Source organism: Podarcis pityusensis (assembly GCF_964106645.2).
Source record: "Podarcis pityusensis genome assembly, chromosome: 2".
Lineage (NCBI taxonomy): Eukaryota > Metazoa > Chordata > Lepidosauria > Squamata > Lacertidae > Podarcis > Podarcis pityusensis.
In genome coordinates this window covers 14,177,107-14,194,781 of record NC_138029.1, presented here as the reverse complement: position 1 = coordinate 14,194,781, position 17,675 = coordinate 14,177,107, and the positions used below count along the sequence as shown (strand labels likewise).

At 44.4% G+C, this 17,675-nt stretch overlaps 1 protein-coding gene and 1 long non-coding RNA gene across 3 annotated transcripts in view; both read right to left on the bottom strand.

Annotated features, from left to right (window-relative positions):
* Window positions 1–1,507: 1,507 nt before the first annotated feature.
* LOC308471264 overlaps window positions 1,508–17,675 on the bottom strand; it is a 91,414-nt gene continuing 75,246 nt past the window's right edge. Inside the window, exon 2 of the long non-coding RNA XR_013982857.1 lies at window positions 1,508–4,499. This is a non-coding gene — a long non-coding RNA (uncharacterized lncRNA). The remainder of the gene's footprint in view (window positions 4,500–17,675) is intronic.
* The window catches only part of CBX5 (chromobox 5), a 53,378-nt gene continuing 37,210 nt past the window's right edge, over window positions 1,508–17,675 (bottom strand). The window contains exons 4-5 of one of the 2 annotated variants that reach the window (XM_080995099.1): window positions 13,490–13,587; window positions 1,508–8,231 (exon numbers count right to left, since the gene is read on the bottom strand). In XM_080995099.1, coding sequence (XP_080851225.1) covers window positions 8,081–8,231; window positions 13,490–13,587 — 249 coding nt within the window. In that variant the 3' untranslated portion in view covers window positions 1,508–8,080. The remainder of the gene's footprint in view (window positions 8,232–13,489; window positions 13,588–17,675) is intronic. The other variant, XM_080995100.1, reaches the window with a different exon arrangement.

Sequence of the window (17,675 nt, the reverse complement as noted above, 5' to 3'; positions counted from 1 at the left end):
ATTTTTTGCTCTATAAGACTCACTTTTTCCCTCCTAAAAAGTAAGGGGAAATGTGTGTGCGTCTTATGGAGTGAATGCAGGCTGCGCAGCTATCCCAGAAGCCAGAACAGCAAGAGGGATTGCTGCTTTCACTGCGCCGTGATCCCTCTTGCTGTTCTGGCTTCTGAGATTCAGAATATTTTTCTTTCTTGTTTTCCTCCAAAAAGTAGGTGCGTCTTGTGGTCTGGTACGTCTTATAGACTGAAAAATACGGTATATTATGGGGGGGGCACATCTTTAAAGTTGTTTAATGTTACAAATATTATGCCTGAATTTTTCCTTTCAACTTGACAGCTCAGGGAAGATACCTAGCTTCAAAAATCATATAAAATCAACTCCTTTGCTATTTTCCCCTTGGAAAAAGGACTCTTTTCCCCTGCCACCTCACCAAGTGTGAAGACATATATACACACCTCCTACCCCAGGAAATGCCCAGAGGTGACAATTGCTGGACTCACTTAGCCAAGGGAAGCCAAATCTCATCACCAGACTTGCCTCAGGCTCCAGACATACTTTGGGTGTGTGGGTACTTAAGACATGTTTGCCTATGCTAATCTTATACTTGGGTGTTGCCCTGACATATCTGTCCATGCTAATCTTGTGTAACGCTCCCCTTTAGTGATGTAGCAATGATGTACTGATGATGCTGTGCAAACTGTATTCTGGGATATGGTGGGAAAGTTTTAAAAGTCAATGGGTTCGCTCGCTGCTGTTTGAACCTGTTGCGTGACAATAAAGAATCTAAGTCTACTGACCGCTGTTTTGCTACAAATTACTTGGCTGGAACTTCCTTATCTTACTGACCGCGTGGACCCGCGGGGGACTTGTACCCCGAAGAGCTGGGCTGTTGGATAGTCTCTCAACCCAGAATTTTCCTTAACAGTAGCAAAGACCCCTTGTTAGGCTGCAAATGAAGAAGCAGCAGAGCCTCAAAGAGGGAAAGGTTAAATATGTTGAGGTTAAAGATGGGTTCTTTAGGGACGTGGGTGGCGCTGTGGGTTAAACCACAGAGCCTAGGACTTGTCGATCAGAAGGTGCAAGTAGATAAATAGGTACCGCTCTGACAGGAAGGTAAACGGCGTTTCCGTGCGCTGCTCTGGTTCGCCAGAAGCGGCTTAGTCATGCTGGCCACATGACTCGGAAGCTGTACGCCGGCTCCCTTAGCTAATAAAGCGAGATGAGCGCCACAACCCCGGAGTCAGTCACGACTGGACCTTAAAGATGGGTTCTAGTTCTCAAAAAGCTGAAGACCATGGGCGAAATATTAATATATAATATATAATCTGGTGACCACAGATCTTAGCTACGATGGGAGAAACAGCCAATTTTGCTCACGCCTGCTGTGCTTCTGCTGTTGGTGGTTTCCTCCACTACTCTGCTCTTCCTCTCTCGGGCAGCTTCTCGATCGATGCAGCAACCAGATTCAAAAGCAGACACCGGAGGAGCTAAAGAAAAGGACAAGAGCCTGTTCTGAAAAGTAACCATTTATTAGAACCAATACAAGAAGTATGAAAGAGTGGGGATGAGGAACACGGGGCAGAGGAGAGAGGTTTGTTTGTAACGCGTCAAACTGTACGACAAATAGCTCCTTCGCTTAAAAATCAATTTTCACACTTTAAAAAACAGTGTAACATACATTAGTGGAGAATCAAAGAGCTTGGCTAAAACGTCACCACAAGGGAAGCTCACATGTACACCCCCCCTGCAAAGTTAATCAACGTTTTATTGTGGATGGCAGCATATTACTGGGGTGAAAAGGGAAGAGTGGCCACATCGCCCCAGTAAGGCCTCCTTCCAGCGTTCACTGGAACTTTTAACACTGATCAAGTTGAACCTTGATATGCTTCACTTCCTTGCCCCACAGGAAACTCTCAAGGTCCTTTCACACAACTACTCTGCATGTGGCTGAGCTTGTGTTTTTCTGCTTGGATCCGACCAAAGTATTCATGTCGTCTGAACTGTTTGCTATAAATCGAATGCTACAACTTTACAGCCTCTCTCCGAAAGGCTTCACAACAGGCTTCAGTTTGTTGTGAACGGATTCAGGCAGCATTATGCACCCAAATGATGCCTGCATCCAGGCAAGGTGAAAAAAAGTAAATGCAGTGAACCACCAGATTTCTTTTCCTTTGAGAGCTGGCTTTGGATTTTGAAGTGATGACATAAGCTATTGTCTTGGATGTCTCTCTTGTGCAGCTAAAATTCACTTCTTTGTGACCCGTGGTCTTTGTTTCTGATAAACAAGAATTTCAGATCTGGCACAAGAAATTTAGGATCTAGCTCAAAATGGTTCAAATGCTTTTTTTAAAAGGCTTCAGAGAACAGGAATCCAAAACACAGTTCTGCTGTAAGCTAAGCAGCAAGTTGCAAGCCTAAAGTTGTTGCAAAAGTTGCAGGTAAAATCTAATGCTCTTGTTCACAAACAGAATGCCTCTCCAGTTTGGGGGATCCAAGAAAATTCAGATCGTACTGGGTGGATGCCTGGCTTCTCCCTTCCTTCTCCTGCTGCCTTCTTCACTGTTCCCCACTGAGGGGACGAGGCAGCGTCATTACAGTGCACGTTGCCAAGGAAAGATTTAGATGCCACCCCAGGTAAAAATTAGACCGTTAATCAAAAAATTAATGAGTTTAATTAAAACAAAATTAATTTTCTCTCTCTGAGTTTTATTTCATTATTCTAGGCGACTGGGATAACAATTCACTTCTTGACAGCATGCTAAGAAGAAGATGCGTCAGAAGACTGCACCTGCAAATTGAATGTCTCACCATGAACTTAACCCATGATGAATACAGAGAGGAAGTACTCAATTTTAAAGGGGGGGGGAATCTTTAGAGTTTTTTAAAGCCCCAAACAGACATGCACACATGCACACCATTTACAAACCGCTAATAAAAGCCCAGATCTAAAAATCAAACCTCCCCCATCAACTCATCAGACATACATTTCCCCACAACTTCCAAAGGTAAGACACCAAAAAAGCTAACATCAAAATGCTTTGTTTTGCCACTGAAACATTGAGACCAGGAGCCAAAAAGGAGGTAGGATCATTTCAGAAGCCACTGAAACGCAGCGTGAATGGCTTAGAGATCCTAAGATGTTTTCAATCAGCTGGCAAGTTCCATACACCTTGCAGGATGTTCAGCTGACTGGAGGGAACTGGGGCGGCGGCGGCGGGGGGGGTTGCACATGGCTGGTATCCCGGAATCCAGCCATGCTTTTGGGATATATTTAAAAGAGCTTTCTCTTTTTTAAAAAAGAAGTGTCTTTTTGAACAGTGCTGCAGCATATCATCAGCTCACGTTGTGAAACTCGCTAAGGTCTACTTCCTTACATTTCTGCCTACTGAGAAGATTAAAAGGGATTTTCAGTTTCTGTCTCTTAGCAGGTTAGGCAGCTGACCCATTTTGTGGGTATGTTTAGCTTGGCAAGGGAGCTTTAAGTACCACCATACAATGTCCAACTGTGACGGGGGGTTGTGTGCTACCTCAGACTAAAAGTGCATTTTTTAAAAAAAAGTTGAAAGAGGAAAAACAGAATGACATTCTAGTTATTTTAACTTTTCTCCTCCCTGGAAAGCTGCGTATGGGAGTAGATATTTAAAAACACACATGCAGACCAACAAATGCACCACTGAGAAATCGTAGCACAAATACTTGCAAGGAAGAGAAGTGCTAGCGTGTTTTGCTAGAAATGGTTTTAATACAGTGGTATTGGACAGTGGTATTATCAAATACCTACTAATTTCCCCAACAGATGTCTTTGCTTTTTTTTTTTTTTAAGCCTGTCACACAAGTGCTTATAATCACCAGAAGTCCTCATTTTCAGCTCTAGATAGAAACATCTATTAGCAGCAGCTGGCAAAAAGGATAGTGTTTATGCTGCAATAGAGTGGAGGATAAAGGAAATATGTGCTTCTAGTGCTCTCAACGCTGTTCCCACGAGGTTTACAGGGGTAAGAGGGGGAGAAATCACTGTTTGATCTGGTGGAACTGTGGGGACTTTTACAGAGAGGATCTGGGAATTATCCTTATGAAAGGAAAGCTCTCTTATTTAGCCTGCACCATACTGGCAGGATGTCCAGCTGTAAGAGGTCAGGGCACCTGCACCTTCGACAGTTGTGTGGAAGAGGGAATTTCAGCTGGTGTAATTTGTCAGATGATTCACTCTTCTACACAGCTATCATAAGGGACAGGAGCCCTGTTCTGTTTTGCACCTGGCCACTCCTACCTGAACTAAACACACCGACCTTGGCCGATACCAGGCAATGTTGCTGCTAAAGGCTTGGCCTGGGAAGCTAAAGAAGGCGGCCACAATATGGAAACTCTGAGTTTCGATACTGCAGGTTTTGGTCCACAGAACCAGTGGTGTAGCGTGGGGGGAGCTGAAGGGACCATCGACCAGCACACAGTTTTTTGGGGGGTGCCTCAGCTCCCGTTGCTCAGTCCCTGCTCCTGCCAACCTAGCAGTTCGAAAATGCAAGTAGATCAATAGGTACCACTCCAGCGGGAAGGTAAACGGCGTTTCCTTGTGCTGCTCTGGTTCGCCAGAAGCGGCTTAGTCATGCTGGCCAAATGACCCAGAAGCTGTACGCCGGCTCCCTCGGCCTATAGAGCGAGATGAGCGCTGCAACCCAGAGTCGGTCACGACTGGACCTAATAGTCAGCGGTCCCTTTACCTTTTACATGGCACCATGCCCCATTGTGAGCTGTTGCAACATGCATGCGCCCTGGCCCTCCCTGCAAGCCCAGCGCTGCTCACAAAAGCAGCACTGGGCTCGAAGGGAGGGCCAGGGCGCACGTCTGCTTGCGGTACCCCGCAAGCCCCACCTCGCTTTTGCAAGTCTCACAAAGCGATGCTGGGCTTGCGGGGTGCCATAACCGTGCCCCACTTTGCAGCAGTGGGCAGGGATTGCTCCGGTGGTGCGCTCCACCCCCACAGTGTGCCCTGCGCATGCCCCAGGCACAAGCGGGGAATGCTTTGCCGCTGTGCAGAACTGCAGCACAGGAAAGATGTTCCAAATGGCAGACTGCGGTTGGTTCAAAGCTTCTGCTCTGTGGTGGGCTTAGATGTGGTCCCTTGCTGTGGACTCCAGATACCTCTTTACTTCTTTGTCCACTTCCCCAAACTCCAGACCACATGGAGATAACTAGTGGCAAAGAAGAAGGTCCAACAGACTATTGGAAGGACCAGGGAAAAGGGTCAGTACACAAGGCAGACTGACCTCTAGGAGAGCATAAGACTGTGCTGCTTCTGAACTGAAATGGGACTTCAGAGGCTGAGAGCTGTTTGCTGGCTGATTAAGGGCATCTAGCTTTCAATATTGCCTTCCCAGATGCAATTCTTCCTGTCTCCTACTCCTCAGTCCCCCCCTCCCATCTTTTTCTCTCTCTCTTTTTTTTTTTTTTGTTAAGTAGAAGGCAGAAGCTATAATGAGTCACAGCCCCCACCCAAGATGGTGAGCCTCATACCTGTAATGCCTTCAGGTGCATAAATAAAGTTTGGGTCATTCAGCAGCTTTATTTTTCCTGCTGTTTTAATTCAAACAGATGGCTAACAACAAAAGCAATAATAACGAAAATAAGAAGACGGCTATTTTAAACCATTTGTTCTTTCCATCTTTACAGAATACAATGCAAAAAATTTTTTTATCCAACTGGCCCTTTCCAACAGTTGTAAGTAGGGAATGGGGATGGGGAGAGAGACGATAGCTTTCTGTGAAGAAGTGTAGGGAAAGAAACAGGAATTCCCCCCCCCCCTTAAAGTAACTATATTCAAAGATCAGAACCTTCTCAAAAAACTCTCCAAGTGATTATTTGTTCACGGTGCAAAAGTGGCGCAGATCAAATTTAAGTGGAGTGTGAAACCCATCTATCCTCACAAATCCTGCTTAGCAGCTGCTATATTCTGCCTGTTCAACATGCATGTGTTTTGGGGACTGAGTGAAAAGATGCCAAAACACAGAAATGCTGGTGGAGTCAGAAGAGATGGGAGATGGGCAAGTCTCTAGTGGTGCAGGAGTTACAAACAATAGCACCAAGTCAGCTCCTGCCACCACACCATATCCAAACCATCCACAAGAAGCGGTTCTTGACAGTGTGACAGGGCTCAGCATACAGAGGCACAAAATGGAATGATGTGGAACCGCTTTGACTGTCTGCTGTAGGAAAAGACAAAGCTGAAAACCTCACAACGCCAAACGGAACGAGGAACTGTCACCAGGCTTGGGACTTGCATTGGTGCAAACACTCTGTCTCACCCTTCTCCCCTATAAAAAGCAAGACGAAAGTGGTTGGGATGCGTGTGGGGCAGGCAGGGAGCAAAAGAGTTAACTGCTAGACCCTGAAAGGAAATTAGCAGGAAATGCAAGGACTAGTGGCATTTCACTTCCACGGCAGAAGGCTAGCCTACTTCAAACTGATTCTTTTGCACGCTCCCATCAAGTCTCTTACAAAGTTGTACGATGCTTATCTGTCCTTAGGTATCCAAAAGTGCAGCTGGTGAGAAGCCAGCAGCAATCAATGCTAATACTGTCAAGCTTTCCCTTTTATTGCCGGGAGTTACACTGAAATCTGTCTGCAAAGAGGGAAGATGAAGCTAATAGTGAGTGTCAAAACTCTAAAGGGCCCTAAAGTCCTATCTATATACTACACAATACAGACATTCCATGTGAAAAAACATGCATGGGCATTGTCATGAGAGAAGGGCACGAAGGAAGGGAAGACTGCTACCTGCTTTCTGTGACTTGGTCCTCCAGCCGCTCACCATATGGAACAAGATGGGGAAATCAACTGCCGAAAGGACTTCTAAGGGTTAAACAATCCCAACACCCTCAGCGTGGAATAATTATTTAGCCGCCACATTGCTGGTGCAGAGAAATAGGATACTTTTCAGGGGGCAGCCAAGGAGAGACAAAAAAAAAAAGTCTGTCCAGAAAACTCTTGCATCAAGATCCGTGTGCTACGTATAACCAGGTGCTTGAAAGGAAAGCATGCTCGTATGAGACAGCTCCTCTAAGTGGCCAATTTTCTTTTTTTAAAAAAACAAACAAACGTACCTGGGGTAAATGGCGGAAATAAAAGAGTTTGCCCACATCTCACAGCAGAGGTTATTATGTCAGAGATGCCTGCTGCATGTGAAGAGAGCTATCCAAATGACGAGAGAGCCCAGAAAATAATCCAATTTTGGAACCATGGTTTCCAGCTGTCTTTGGAATAGCCACAACAAAGAAGGCTCTCCAGTATGGCACAAAATTTGGCTGGGCTGCTAGTCCTATCCATGTACTGCAAGATAAGAAAAACAAAAGGAAAGAGGTGGTAGGATACTAGATTTTGATTGCATGAAAGGACTGGTTGGAAAAGGAGGAAATTGTCCTTGCTAGCTAATTAGTTTTTAATGGTTGCCTTCCCAAATTACCTGCTCCTGCCCTGCAGCTAGAAAACTGAGTGTTGGCTGAGTGGAGCTGGTGCAAGTGACATTGGCATTGGGAGTCAGGATGAAAACCGGTACCAAGCATCCTGGAACCCAATTCCAGCAAAACGTCAGCAATTCCTAAAACAACGAAAACGGCCCCATGATGTCCTGGCTTGAGAATTATTTGGGTAATCTCAGAATCCAAACAGTTTTCTGAGTCAGAACCCCCCCCTGCCAGTTTTACAGTCTTCATATAGGCCAATGGGAAACAATAACCCTTCACTCTCAAACTGATGCAAAAGTGAGGAACCCGGGTGGGGGAGGGTGGGGGGGGGGAGACAAATGGCCTGGAGACTCAGAGGGATTTCAAAGTGAAAACAGATTTTGGGGGATTGTGAGATAAGGGGAACAAGGAACACACATACACGCACGCACACACACACACCATGTCAATCTTTTGGGAGTGAAACTGAACGTGACTCACACCATTAATGTTATGGCTAACCCAACCAATATCAACATTTCTCCTGTGGAGCACAGTAATAAGCACATTTTCATGGATGCATTTGGGTGGAGGGGAAAGGAGGGTGGATATGTACAACTATGGACGGACAGAGGACCCTGGCCACTTTAGCTTTTCACTGCTTCCCGCTCTTTGTTTTCAGCGTCTTCTGGGTACGCGTGCCAGGTCAGTCTCTCTTCATAAAACGCTATCACAATTTGAGGGCACTTGACGTTGGCTTCTTTCGCTAGAACCAGGTCAGCCTCATCCGTGTCTTTCCTGAAGAGGTAAGCGAGGACAACAAGAGAAAGACTCGTCACTAGTTGATCAAGCAGTCACACCCCGCCCCCCAATTGATTGGTACATGAAAAAAGGGGAGCTGGGCTCAAGTAACCTCCCTGAAGGAAGCAGCACCAGAGTAGGAGAAAACATATACCGGTATTTAAGCTAAATAAGAAAAATTCCTTCCAGTAGCACCTTAGAGTTATTCAAGCCCCTTTGCCACGGCAAGGCAGTGATGCATGAAGGGACATCCCATGGACTGCAAGAAGATAAAGCCTATCCATTCTGAAGGAAATCAGCCCTGAGTGCTCACTGGAAGGACAGATCCTGGAGCTGAGGCTCCAGTACTTTGGCCACCTCACGAGAAGAGAAGACTCCCTGGAAAGGACCCTGATGTTGGGAAAGATGGAGGGCGCAAGGAGAAGGGGACGACAGAGGACAAGATGGTTGGACAGTGTCCTGGAAGCTACCAGCATGAGTTTGACCAAACTGCGGGAGGCAGCGGAAGACAGGAGTGCCTGGCGTGCTCTGGTCCATGGGGTCACGAAGAGTCGGACACGACTAAACGACTAAACAACAACAAACAACAAAGCACCTTAGAGACCAACTAAGTTTGTTATTGGTATGAGCTTTCGTGTGCATGCACACTTCTTCAGATACATTGAAGCTGTCAATTAACTGGGAGGAGGAAGGCAGCTACTGCAACCCCAGTGGTGTGTGCGTGTGTTGCATACATTAATTGTCAACTAAGGGACTTTTTTTCAGTGAAGAAGCAATTTATAAACAAAATATACATATGCAATACTTATAACAGGCTGCAAATGTCGACAGGCATAATCAATAAACGAATCAACTAAATCTTTAGTTGATTAATGGGAGCAATTTTTAATCAATGAGACTGAATTAAAGCCATCCTTGTTTTACATTTCAAGGTGATTTGGTTGTAGTATCTTTTACAAAACGGAAGAAAAGTTTGGGGGGGAGGAAGAAAAAGAAAAATATTGAAAGGTGGCCTTTCCTATTAATTAGGTTGTTGTTTTTGTTTTTATTATGTGTTTTGTGTTTTTATATCTTGATTTTAGTCTGTGAACCATCCTGAGACAGGTTTAGGGCAGTACAGTGGTACCTCAGGTTACATACGCTTCAGGTTACAGACTCCACTAACCCAGAAATAGTGCTTCAGGTTAAGAACTTTGCTTCAGGATGAGAACAGAAATCATGTTCCGGCGACGCGGCAGCAGCAGGAGGCCCCATTAGCTAAAGTGGTGCTTCAGGTTAAGAACAGTTTCAGGTTAAGAACGGACCTCCGGAACGAATTAAGTACTTAACCCGAGGTACCACTGTATATAAATTCTAATAATAATATTAATAATAGCTTTTGTTCATAAATGGCTAATTAAACTTAAATTTCCTCCAATATCACAATGAATTGATTGAAGCACAGATGGTTTATCAACTTAAAAAAAAGATTGACAACTCTCATTATATACTACTTAATGTCCTGGTCAGCAACTGGCTTTCTGGAGGACTCTTTGAGGAGGGAGCAAGGGATGGCTGCCAACCATTTATTTTGCCACCGTTGCCTTTAATCCTCTAGGTTGATAACTGGAGGGCCAGGTTGGCATCTCCTAGGGTACCCAATCTGACACAAGTGCTTCCAGTTGCTGAACCCAATCCTAGTGCAGTAACACTGATGTTCTAACCAGTGTTTGAACGCATACTCAAACAGAAATCTCTGCATTTCTCCCTTTTTCCTGCTCTGATCGATGAGGGGCACAAACACAATTTTCTCTGCTGTACCCCTTCTCCAAGAGCTGACTTTAAGATTAGGGCTGGGTTGCCAAAAGAAAGCAACACTGTGCACTTCTTTTCCCATCAAAAGGATGAGAAGAGGGGAGAGGAAGCAACAGAGCAATGTCTCGCCCTCAATCTTTCTAGGAATTGTACGGTTATGGGTGGGAGTCCAACATTCAATCAATTAATTGGTTAGATCAATCAATTAAAAATACTCCAACTGGTTAAAAATGTGCATCTGTGCATTACATACAGCACAACCAAGCACACACTGCAGGAAATACTATTGACAAAAATTGAATGATTCTTTCAAGCCTGATTGCAGCAAAGGAAAGGATTATCTGGGCACATGTTTGCCCAGGAATGCCATGTTGGAAACCCCTGATTTAAATCAAAGGACGTATGGTTTTCTTTTTTGTTTTACCCCTGTGCAAATGTAATTGATTAATAATGAATCCCTGATTTTATTTTTTACACCACCCAGAAAACTATTCCTGTTGAGCAACTGATAAATGGTTGACTAAGGTAAATGGCAGCCCGAGTTTGAAATGTTTCCACCTAACATAATAGGGGCTAAATACAGTACAAAAAGGTGCCCAGTTTTCCTGGATCTCTAGAAGCATAGAATTTGGCTCCTGTACTTGTCCACACAATCGTTTGATGGCACAGCATATTGAAAACTGCTACTATAAGCAAACTTTTTAGTTATTTTTTTCAGCTTAACTTTGTTTCAATTTATTTACGCTTAAAATGTTGTGCTTCAAAAGGTCAACTCCCAGGATTTTTCTTTCTTTCTTTACTCTATTGGCAGGACTGGAGGCTTGCACTGTATGTTAGAGATTCCTATTTTAAAATGCATTTCCTATTTTAATATCTCAAGGGAACTGCATGCAACCGATGAAGAAATCATATAGTAGAATGTACAACTACACGAGATGAAATGTAAGCTTGCTTTGTAATCTAGCATCTTCTTTTTTTTAGAAAATAGGGATAGGCAAAGGCAAAACAGAGGTAAGGCAAGGGTATACAAAGAGGACAATTTAGCTTGACCAGTATACTACAATAACAAGAACAGAAATGGGCAATATAGCCTGGATGTCCATCCACTCTCATTTTCTATGCCTTGCTTTGAGTTTAAAAGCTTCTGGTGATACCTGAGCTTTCTGCAAAGGCATTACAAAGTTGCTAGACATTGCGTATCTCATGACATTTACTGGTAAAGGCTACCTAGCACAGATTAGGGCTACAAACCTTTTAATTAATTAACTGGTGCAATCAACTCAAGACTTCATTACCAGTTAACCTCCACCCCCAACACATACACAATGGTATTAGTGAGAGGCTATAGCAAGTAAACAGTCTGGGGACTGTTAAAGGTAAATTTGATGAAGGTAAATTTGCAGACTGCTTTTCCTTGTGTCTGTGCCCAACATTAACAGTTACGCCCTGGGAAGCAAAGGTTTTCATGACAGTCGTCAGAAACTGAAGCTGGTAATCCTGACCTTTACTTGCTTTTTATTATTAAGCTGATGAAAAATAAAATATTGACAAATTGCCTTTCCTTAAACAATACATTATTTATTAATTTATAAGCTACTTCTCTTCGCTTCAAGATCCCCAAAACAAAACAATCATTCAAGTTTTACATTTTGTCAATCTAAATAATATACATATTATTGGTGAGCATTTTAGGTTCTTTTTACTCGTTTTTAATATTTGTTTTCAAAAGTCACTTTGAGTTTACCTTTCTGAGAAAAGCAATAAATATAATAAGTAATTATAGCAAAATATTTATGAGTAGATATTAGGTGCACTGTTAAGTCCCAATTGAGTGCAATTCAGTAAATGCAATTCCCAAGTAAATGGGTACAGGATTGCAACCTTAATTCAATAGAATTCGCTTAAATGCCAGATAGCAAACACGTTTCATTAATGACCACTGAATGATGTCAATTGCAAAGGTAAGATTTAAAAGTGATCCAACCTAGAGTACAGATTAATTAAAATGAGTGTTGTTAAACTTCACAATCTGTTTCTGCAGTATTTTGCAATAGAAATTATTCCCACTGCCTAAAAAGAGATTAGTTCTTTTGAAGTAATTAATTTACCCAATGATGGCAAATGTGATCCAGGGGCTAATTTGGTTGTGTACCTATAAGCCCAGGGCTCAAACCAAAGCCTTGGACAAGCCACATTCCCTTAACCTCAGCTTCCATTTATAAAACAACAATCACAGCAAAATAGTTCACAGGGTTCAATGGTGCTGAGCACTGTAAATAACCTTTGCACATTTAAAACAGTCTACAAATATCATCGTGTTAATCTGCAAAGCATTTGTCTCATTGAACAGATTCCTTGCTCTACAGAATTCAAGTGAGCTGGAAATTTCAAGATTGGATATTCATCAGCTATTAATCATTGCCTTTCTTGGATGCATCACCTGGGACCAAGCTACCATTGGACCTGGGCCTCATATAAATGACTTTTTTTAAAACAGCGATTGTTCCACACAGGTGATTTACCAAAGGTGAAGTTCTCCAGTTTGGGATTGTAGCCCTTACAGGGTATGGGGGTGTATTTCCGCAACCAAGAGGTGCCAGAAAATACCCCTGGGTACCCAGGGCGTTTGGTCGCGCAGTAGAATGAACCAGGGAGAGGTGAAGCGACCAATTCTTCTCCCCGCGTTCCTTGTCTCTGTGTTCCCTCCAGCCCCCTCCTCCAAGGCGCTGTTGTGCAGCTGGCTCCCCTCCCCCACCCTGTCTCAAGAGGAGGAGGCACCATCCATCTCAACCCCGCCAGCTTCAGAGACAGCAAAGCCCCGGACAAGGGCTTATTATCTCTGCTGCATAGCTACAGGGGAGGAGGACCCAGTATCGAAATCTTGCGGGGCTGGGGCTGGGGGTGGCGGAGGGGAGTTGAGGAGCAAGAGGCAGCTCCCTTGAACACAGCTGTGCTATAACCTCTGCCAGGCAGATAAGCCAGACTCCCAGCTCTTTGTTTCGGCTGGCGGGGGAGGGGCTGCTGCATATGCAAGCACGGCCATCTCTCTCTCTCTCTCTCTCTCTCTCTCTCTCTCTGGCCAGAGAGGCTTCCAGCTGAGATAAGCCCAGGAGCAAAAACAAGAGGCAAGTCAAAACCTTCCCAGGAGGATTTCCTGTGCTCTCTAGTATTTCTTCTTCTTTTTGGGGGCGGGGAGGGGGGCCGAGATGTGGAAGGGAAGGGGCTTGTGTATCTTGCAAAGCATGATATACAAGCTCCAGGTGTAGAGCATTTTGCAGAGCAGAGGGAAAACAAAGCCTTAGCAGAGAAGCAGAATGAAGTGTCCTTGGGCCGTTTCGCCACAGCACCTCACCCTAGACTATTCTGGTAATTTATTGGCTGCTTTAAGAAGGGCCGCCGAGAGCAGGAAAACCAGACAACACGGTCAATATTAAAAAAAAAGAAGAAAGAAGCACACTCACCATTTCATTAGGAACATTAAATCGCCGCAAGAGTCTGTGGCTCCAATGATCTTTTCCGGCTCCAATCCTCTTTCAAAGCCCCTGGCAATATCGGTGCTCTGGTGGAAAGAAAGACAGAGAAAGAGAAAGACAGTTACAAAAACAATTCTTTCCTCCTCCCGTTCTTTGGCCATTTGTTAATCTCCCTCAACCATGAGGCAGAGGGGCTTCAAAGGGCACCGAGAATCAGGTGATAAACAGATGTGGTACATGGCTTGATGGTAATTAGCAGATGAGGGAAGAGGCCTTATCATCTTTTCTTCTTCTCTCTTTTCTTTGACATATCTTCTTTATGAAATGTTTGGGGAGAGGGGGAAAGGGGAAAGAAACCTAAAAGGAGGGGGGGAGGGAGAGAGAGAGAGAAGAGAAATAAAGAGTCGCCATTAAAATGGGCTAGCAAAGCGATGGATAGATCTAGGGAATTAAGTCATCTTGCCTTTGCAGCTGCTGCAGCAGCAGTAGCAGCAGCCATTCGTGATTTCCAAGGCTCCCCATCCCTGCTACGCCTCCCCCGCTCCAGAGCGCACCACCTCTACGGGCTCTCACACGGTCCTCGAGGTCTTTGTGCCGGTGCCGTCAATGGGTGTGTCCCATTCATGCAGTTGGGGCGCTTTTTTTGGTTTGTTTTTTTGTTTGCAAGGAGAGAGCTTAAACCGCCGGGGCCCCAGACAAGGGTCGGTCAGCTCCCTCTGCACATACCATCTGAAGGCTGGTAACAGCGTTCAGTTGCTGCAAGCCTGGAGCGAGCGTGTTCTCCCTGCTTTGCAGCAGCAGCACCGCCACACGCTATTCTGAGGGAGATCCACACATTTGTTGCCCACACATACTGTCTGGTAGATGCGGCTAGGCAGAGCAAGCAGTTAACAAAGAGGCAGGCGGCTTGACTTTTTCGAGGAAATAAAAGCAATTGCCAAATGAAGAAGAGGAATTTAAAAAAAAATCTATCTGTGTGTGTGTGTGTGTGAGAGAGAGAGAGAGAGAGAGAGAGAGAGGAGAGAGAGAGAGAGAAAATACAGACTGAATACAGAGGACAACTCTAGGGGACCTTGGGGAAACTAATGAACCCACAAATCATGTAATAATATAATACAACACTTCATTTCTCAGCTTCCTCATATTGCATAAGAAATCCAGACCAAACTCCTGGTTTAGGACAGTTTGGACTAACAATCACCTCTGGCTTTAGTTAAGAACACTTTAAATTGAACTCATAACAGGGCCAGAACAAGATCATGTCTGTGTGGAAAATTGTAGCATATGAGGGGGCCCCCTATTTCCCCCCCCAAAAAAAAATTGGAGTGGGGGCTTAGTCAAAACTGGCCACTAAGATTACTGAGCCCTTACAACAAATATCTAACTCAACAGGTATGTATATGGGCATTTTTTTAAAAAGTCTTACTCCCCAAAGTGCTGATGGCCATGATAGATCTACGTATAGCTGTTACAACTCCCAACAGCCTGGTAGAAAAGGATAACTGCTTTAAAGAAAAGTTTTGTTGGGTAAAGAGAATCTCTTGTGCGAACAGTAATTGGATAGTGCGCTAGCCAAAACAAACAAGCAAAAGTGTTCTCCTTTTGAACTATTGAGTCTCCAGTAGCTATTGTTATTTGCTGTGATCTCTAAAACAGTCACAGTGTTAGCAAGACCCTAGCAGATGGCTCAATATAAGGGCCAAAGCTACACATGGCTTTAAAAAGAGGGAAATGTTTGTGTTTGTGTTTGTGTGTGTGTGTGTGTGTGTGTGTGTGTGAGAGAGAGAGAGAGAGAGAGAGAGAGAGAGAGAGAGATTTCAATCCAAAGGACATGTGCATTCTCCCCATGCCCCTTTTGTGCTTTAAAATCACATGCCCCACCCACCTTACATATGACTGGAGGAGACCCATGGAGGAGACACAGGTTACATGCCACCATTAAACATAGTTTTGCCTTGGATTACCAACTAAGTTAAAAAGCAGTCTGGGCTGGAACTGAGACCAGTGCTGTCTCACTCTGCCTTACCAAGCAGCCTAGCTGCACATGGAGATTTGTTTATTTATTTTTTTAATCTAAGTTTTACTCAAGAGAAGACATACTGAAATTAATGGACCTAACCTAGCCATGTTCGCTAATACCAATGAGTGTACTTCAAGTAAAACTTAGCTGACTACCAACCCACCTCTGTCAAATCTCCCTCACGACAGAAAGTTTCATACACTTATTTATTTAAATATTTTTATGCCTCCCTTCAGTAGAACTCCTAGGGTGGCTTGCAAGAAAATGAGAAAAACAAAAAAAAGGTTAACAACAAATATAAAAACAACAATAATCCAATAGCGCAACTAATCTTTGAGCACACTGCTGAAACTGTGAGCAGCCAGGAACGCACAACAGTGTCTTAATCTGAGATACAGGATCTCTTATATGACACATAGACACAGACCCATCTTTTTCACAGGCCTCCCTGTGTTCCTCTCCCTTAAACAGCACCACAGGCTCTAGTGTAGAGACAATCATAAGTGCACTGAGCTTTGATAACCAAAGCATATACCAAGAAAGAATAATGCTGTACCGCTGCAAACTTCCTCTCTTGAAAATCACATCTTTTGATGTGGTTTCAGTGGCTAGGTCAGACAGATATGGGATTTTCACAATATGTGTTTTATATGTGGTTGATTATTTAAAACATTTTAAATATATATGTTTAGTTGTCAGCTATCCTAAGCTCTGGAACAGGGCTAGATGGATGTTTGAATGCCTTTCCAGCTCCCCGCTTGCTCATCACATTTATATCCTGCAGATTCTGAGAGGTAAGTTAGACTAAGAGAAGCAGAGTAACTTGCTCAAGGTCATCTAGTGAGCCTGTGGTCCAAATCCCATGCTTCATCCACTACTATACCATACTGGCTTCCAAAGAGGGAGCACTATGAACTGAGCTTCTAGCCTCTTCCAAGGCTGGTGCAGACATGATGCTTAACCATGATTAAACATAACAAATGGCCTTAGCCTTACTATCTGGGTTCTCATCAGCTGCAAACTAAAATGTGAAAGCATGACTTAAAGCAAGATTGCTAATCGCAGTCACGGCGTCTATGGTTTCATCCCTGTATGCGCAGGCCACGACACCAGAGAGATGGGAATGCCGAGTAGACATACTGCAAGTCAAAAAGCAGATCTTTTCCAAACTAATATTTACAGTCTTCCTCTTTCTATCTGTGACTCAGCCTCCATCTACACCTCATGCCTGGACTCTGGCTCAACCATAGAAGCCAATTCCTAGGGTCCATGGGGGCTTCAGTTCCCACAATAAAATATTTGAGGGGCTGATCCCCCCCAGTTGATATGCATTCCCATTCAAATGGTGTGTGTGCACTGTGTCATGTGATCAATTATGCAGGGTGGGGCTTACCTAGGCCCCCACAATATTTATTCAAGTTGGCACCCGTGGGCTCAACCAGCAACAGCCTGTGCCTACAATTTGTGACTGTCTGATACGTCTGTCCCAGCAGTCCAGCAGAGACCTCAGAAAACATCTGCTGCAGCCCATGAGCTAGAGCTGATTATCAACAGAGAGATCAGAGCTATTCCTTCTTAAACGGTACAAAAGCATCACTGTAGTGAAACAAGGAGACCAGGGAGCCTGTTGACATGGAGGTGAGCAAGAATATGCAGGAACGTCTGCAAACCCAGCTCTGAAAAAAGACTACCTTTAGAAGAAGAGTTTGGATTTGATATCCCGCTTTATCACTACCTGAAGAAGTCTCAAAGTGGCTAACATTCTCCTTTCCCTTCCTCCCCCACAACAAACACTCTGTGAGGTGAGTGGGGCTGAGAGACTTCAGAGAAGTGTGACTGGCCCAAGGTCACCCAGCAGCTGCATATGAGGAGCGGGGAAGCAAACCCGGTTCCCCAGATTAACCACCACTCTTAACCACTACACCACACTGGCTCTCTTTATCTAGCTGTTAAGAGATAGCAAAGAAAGGCTACAACAGAGCCTCATGCTAACAGGTGGGGAACCTCTGGCCCTCCAGGTGTTGCTGGACTACAACTCCCATCACCCTGAATCATTGACTATGAAGGCAGGGGCTGATGGAGTCCAACAACATCTGGAGGTCCAGAGGCTTCACATCCCTGCTCTAGCCAGTGCAGGGAGAAATGCAGCGGCAG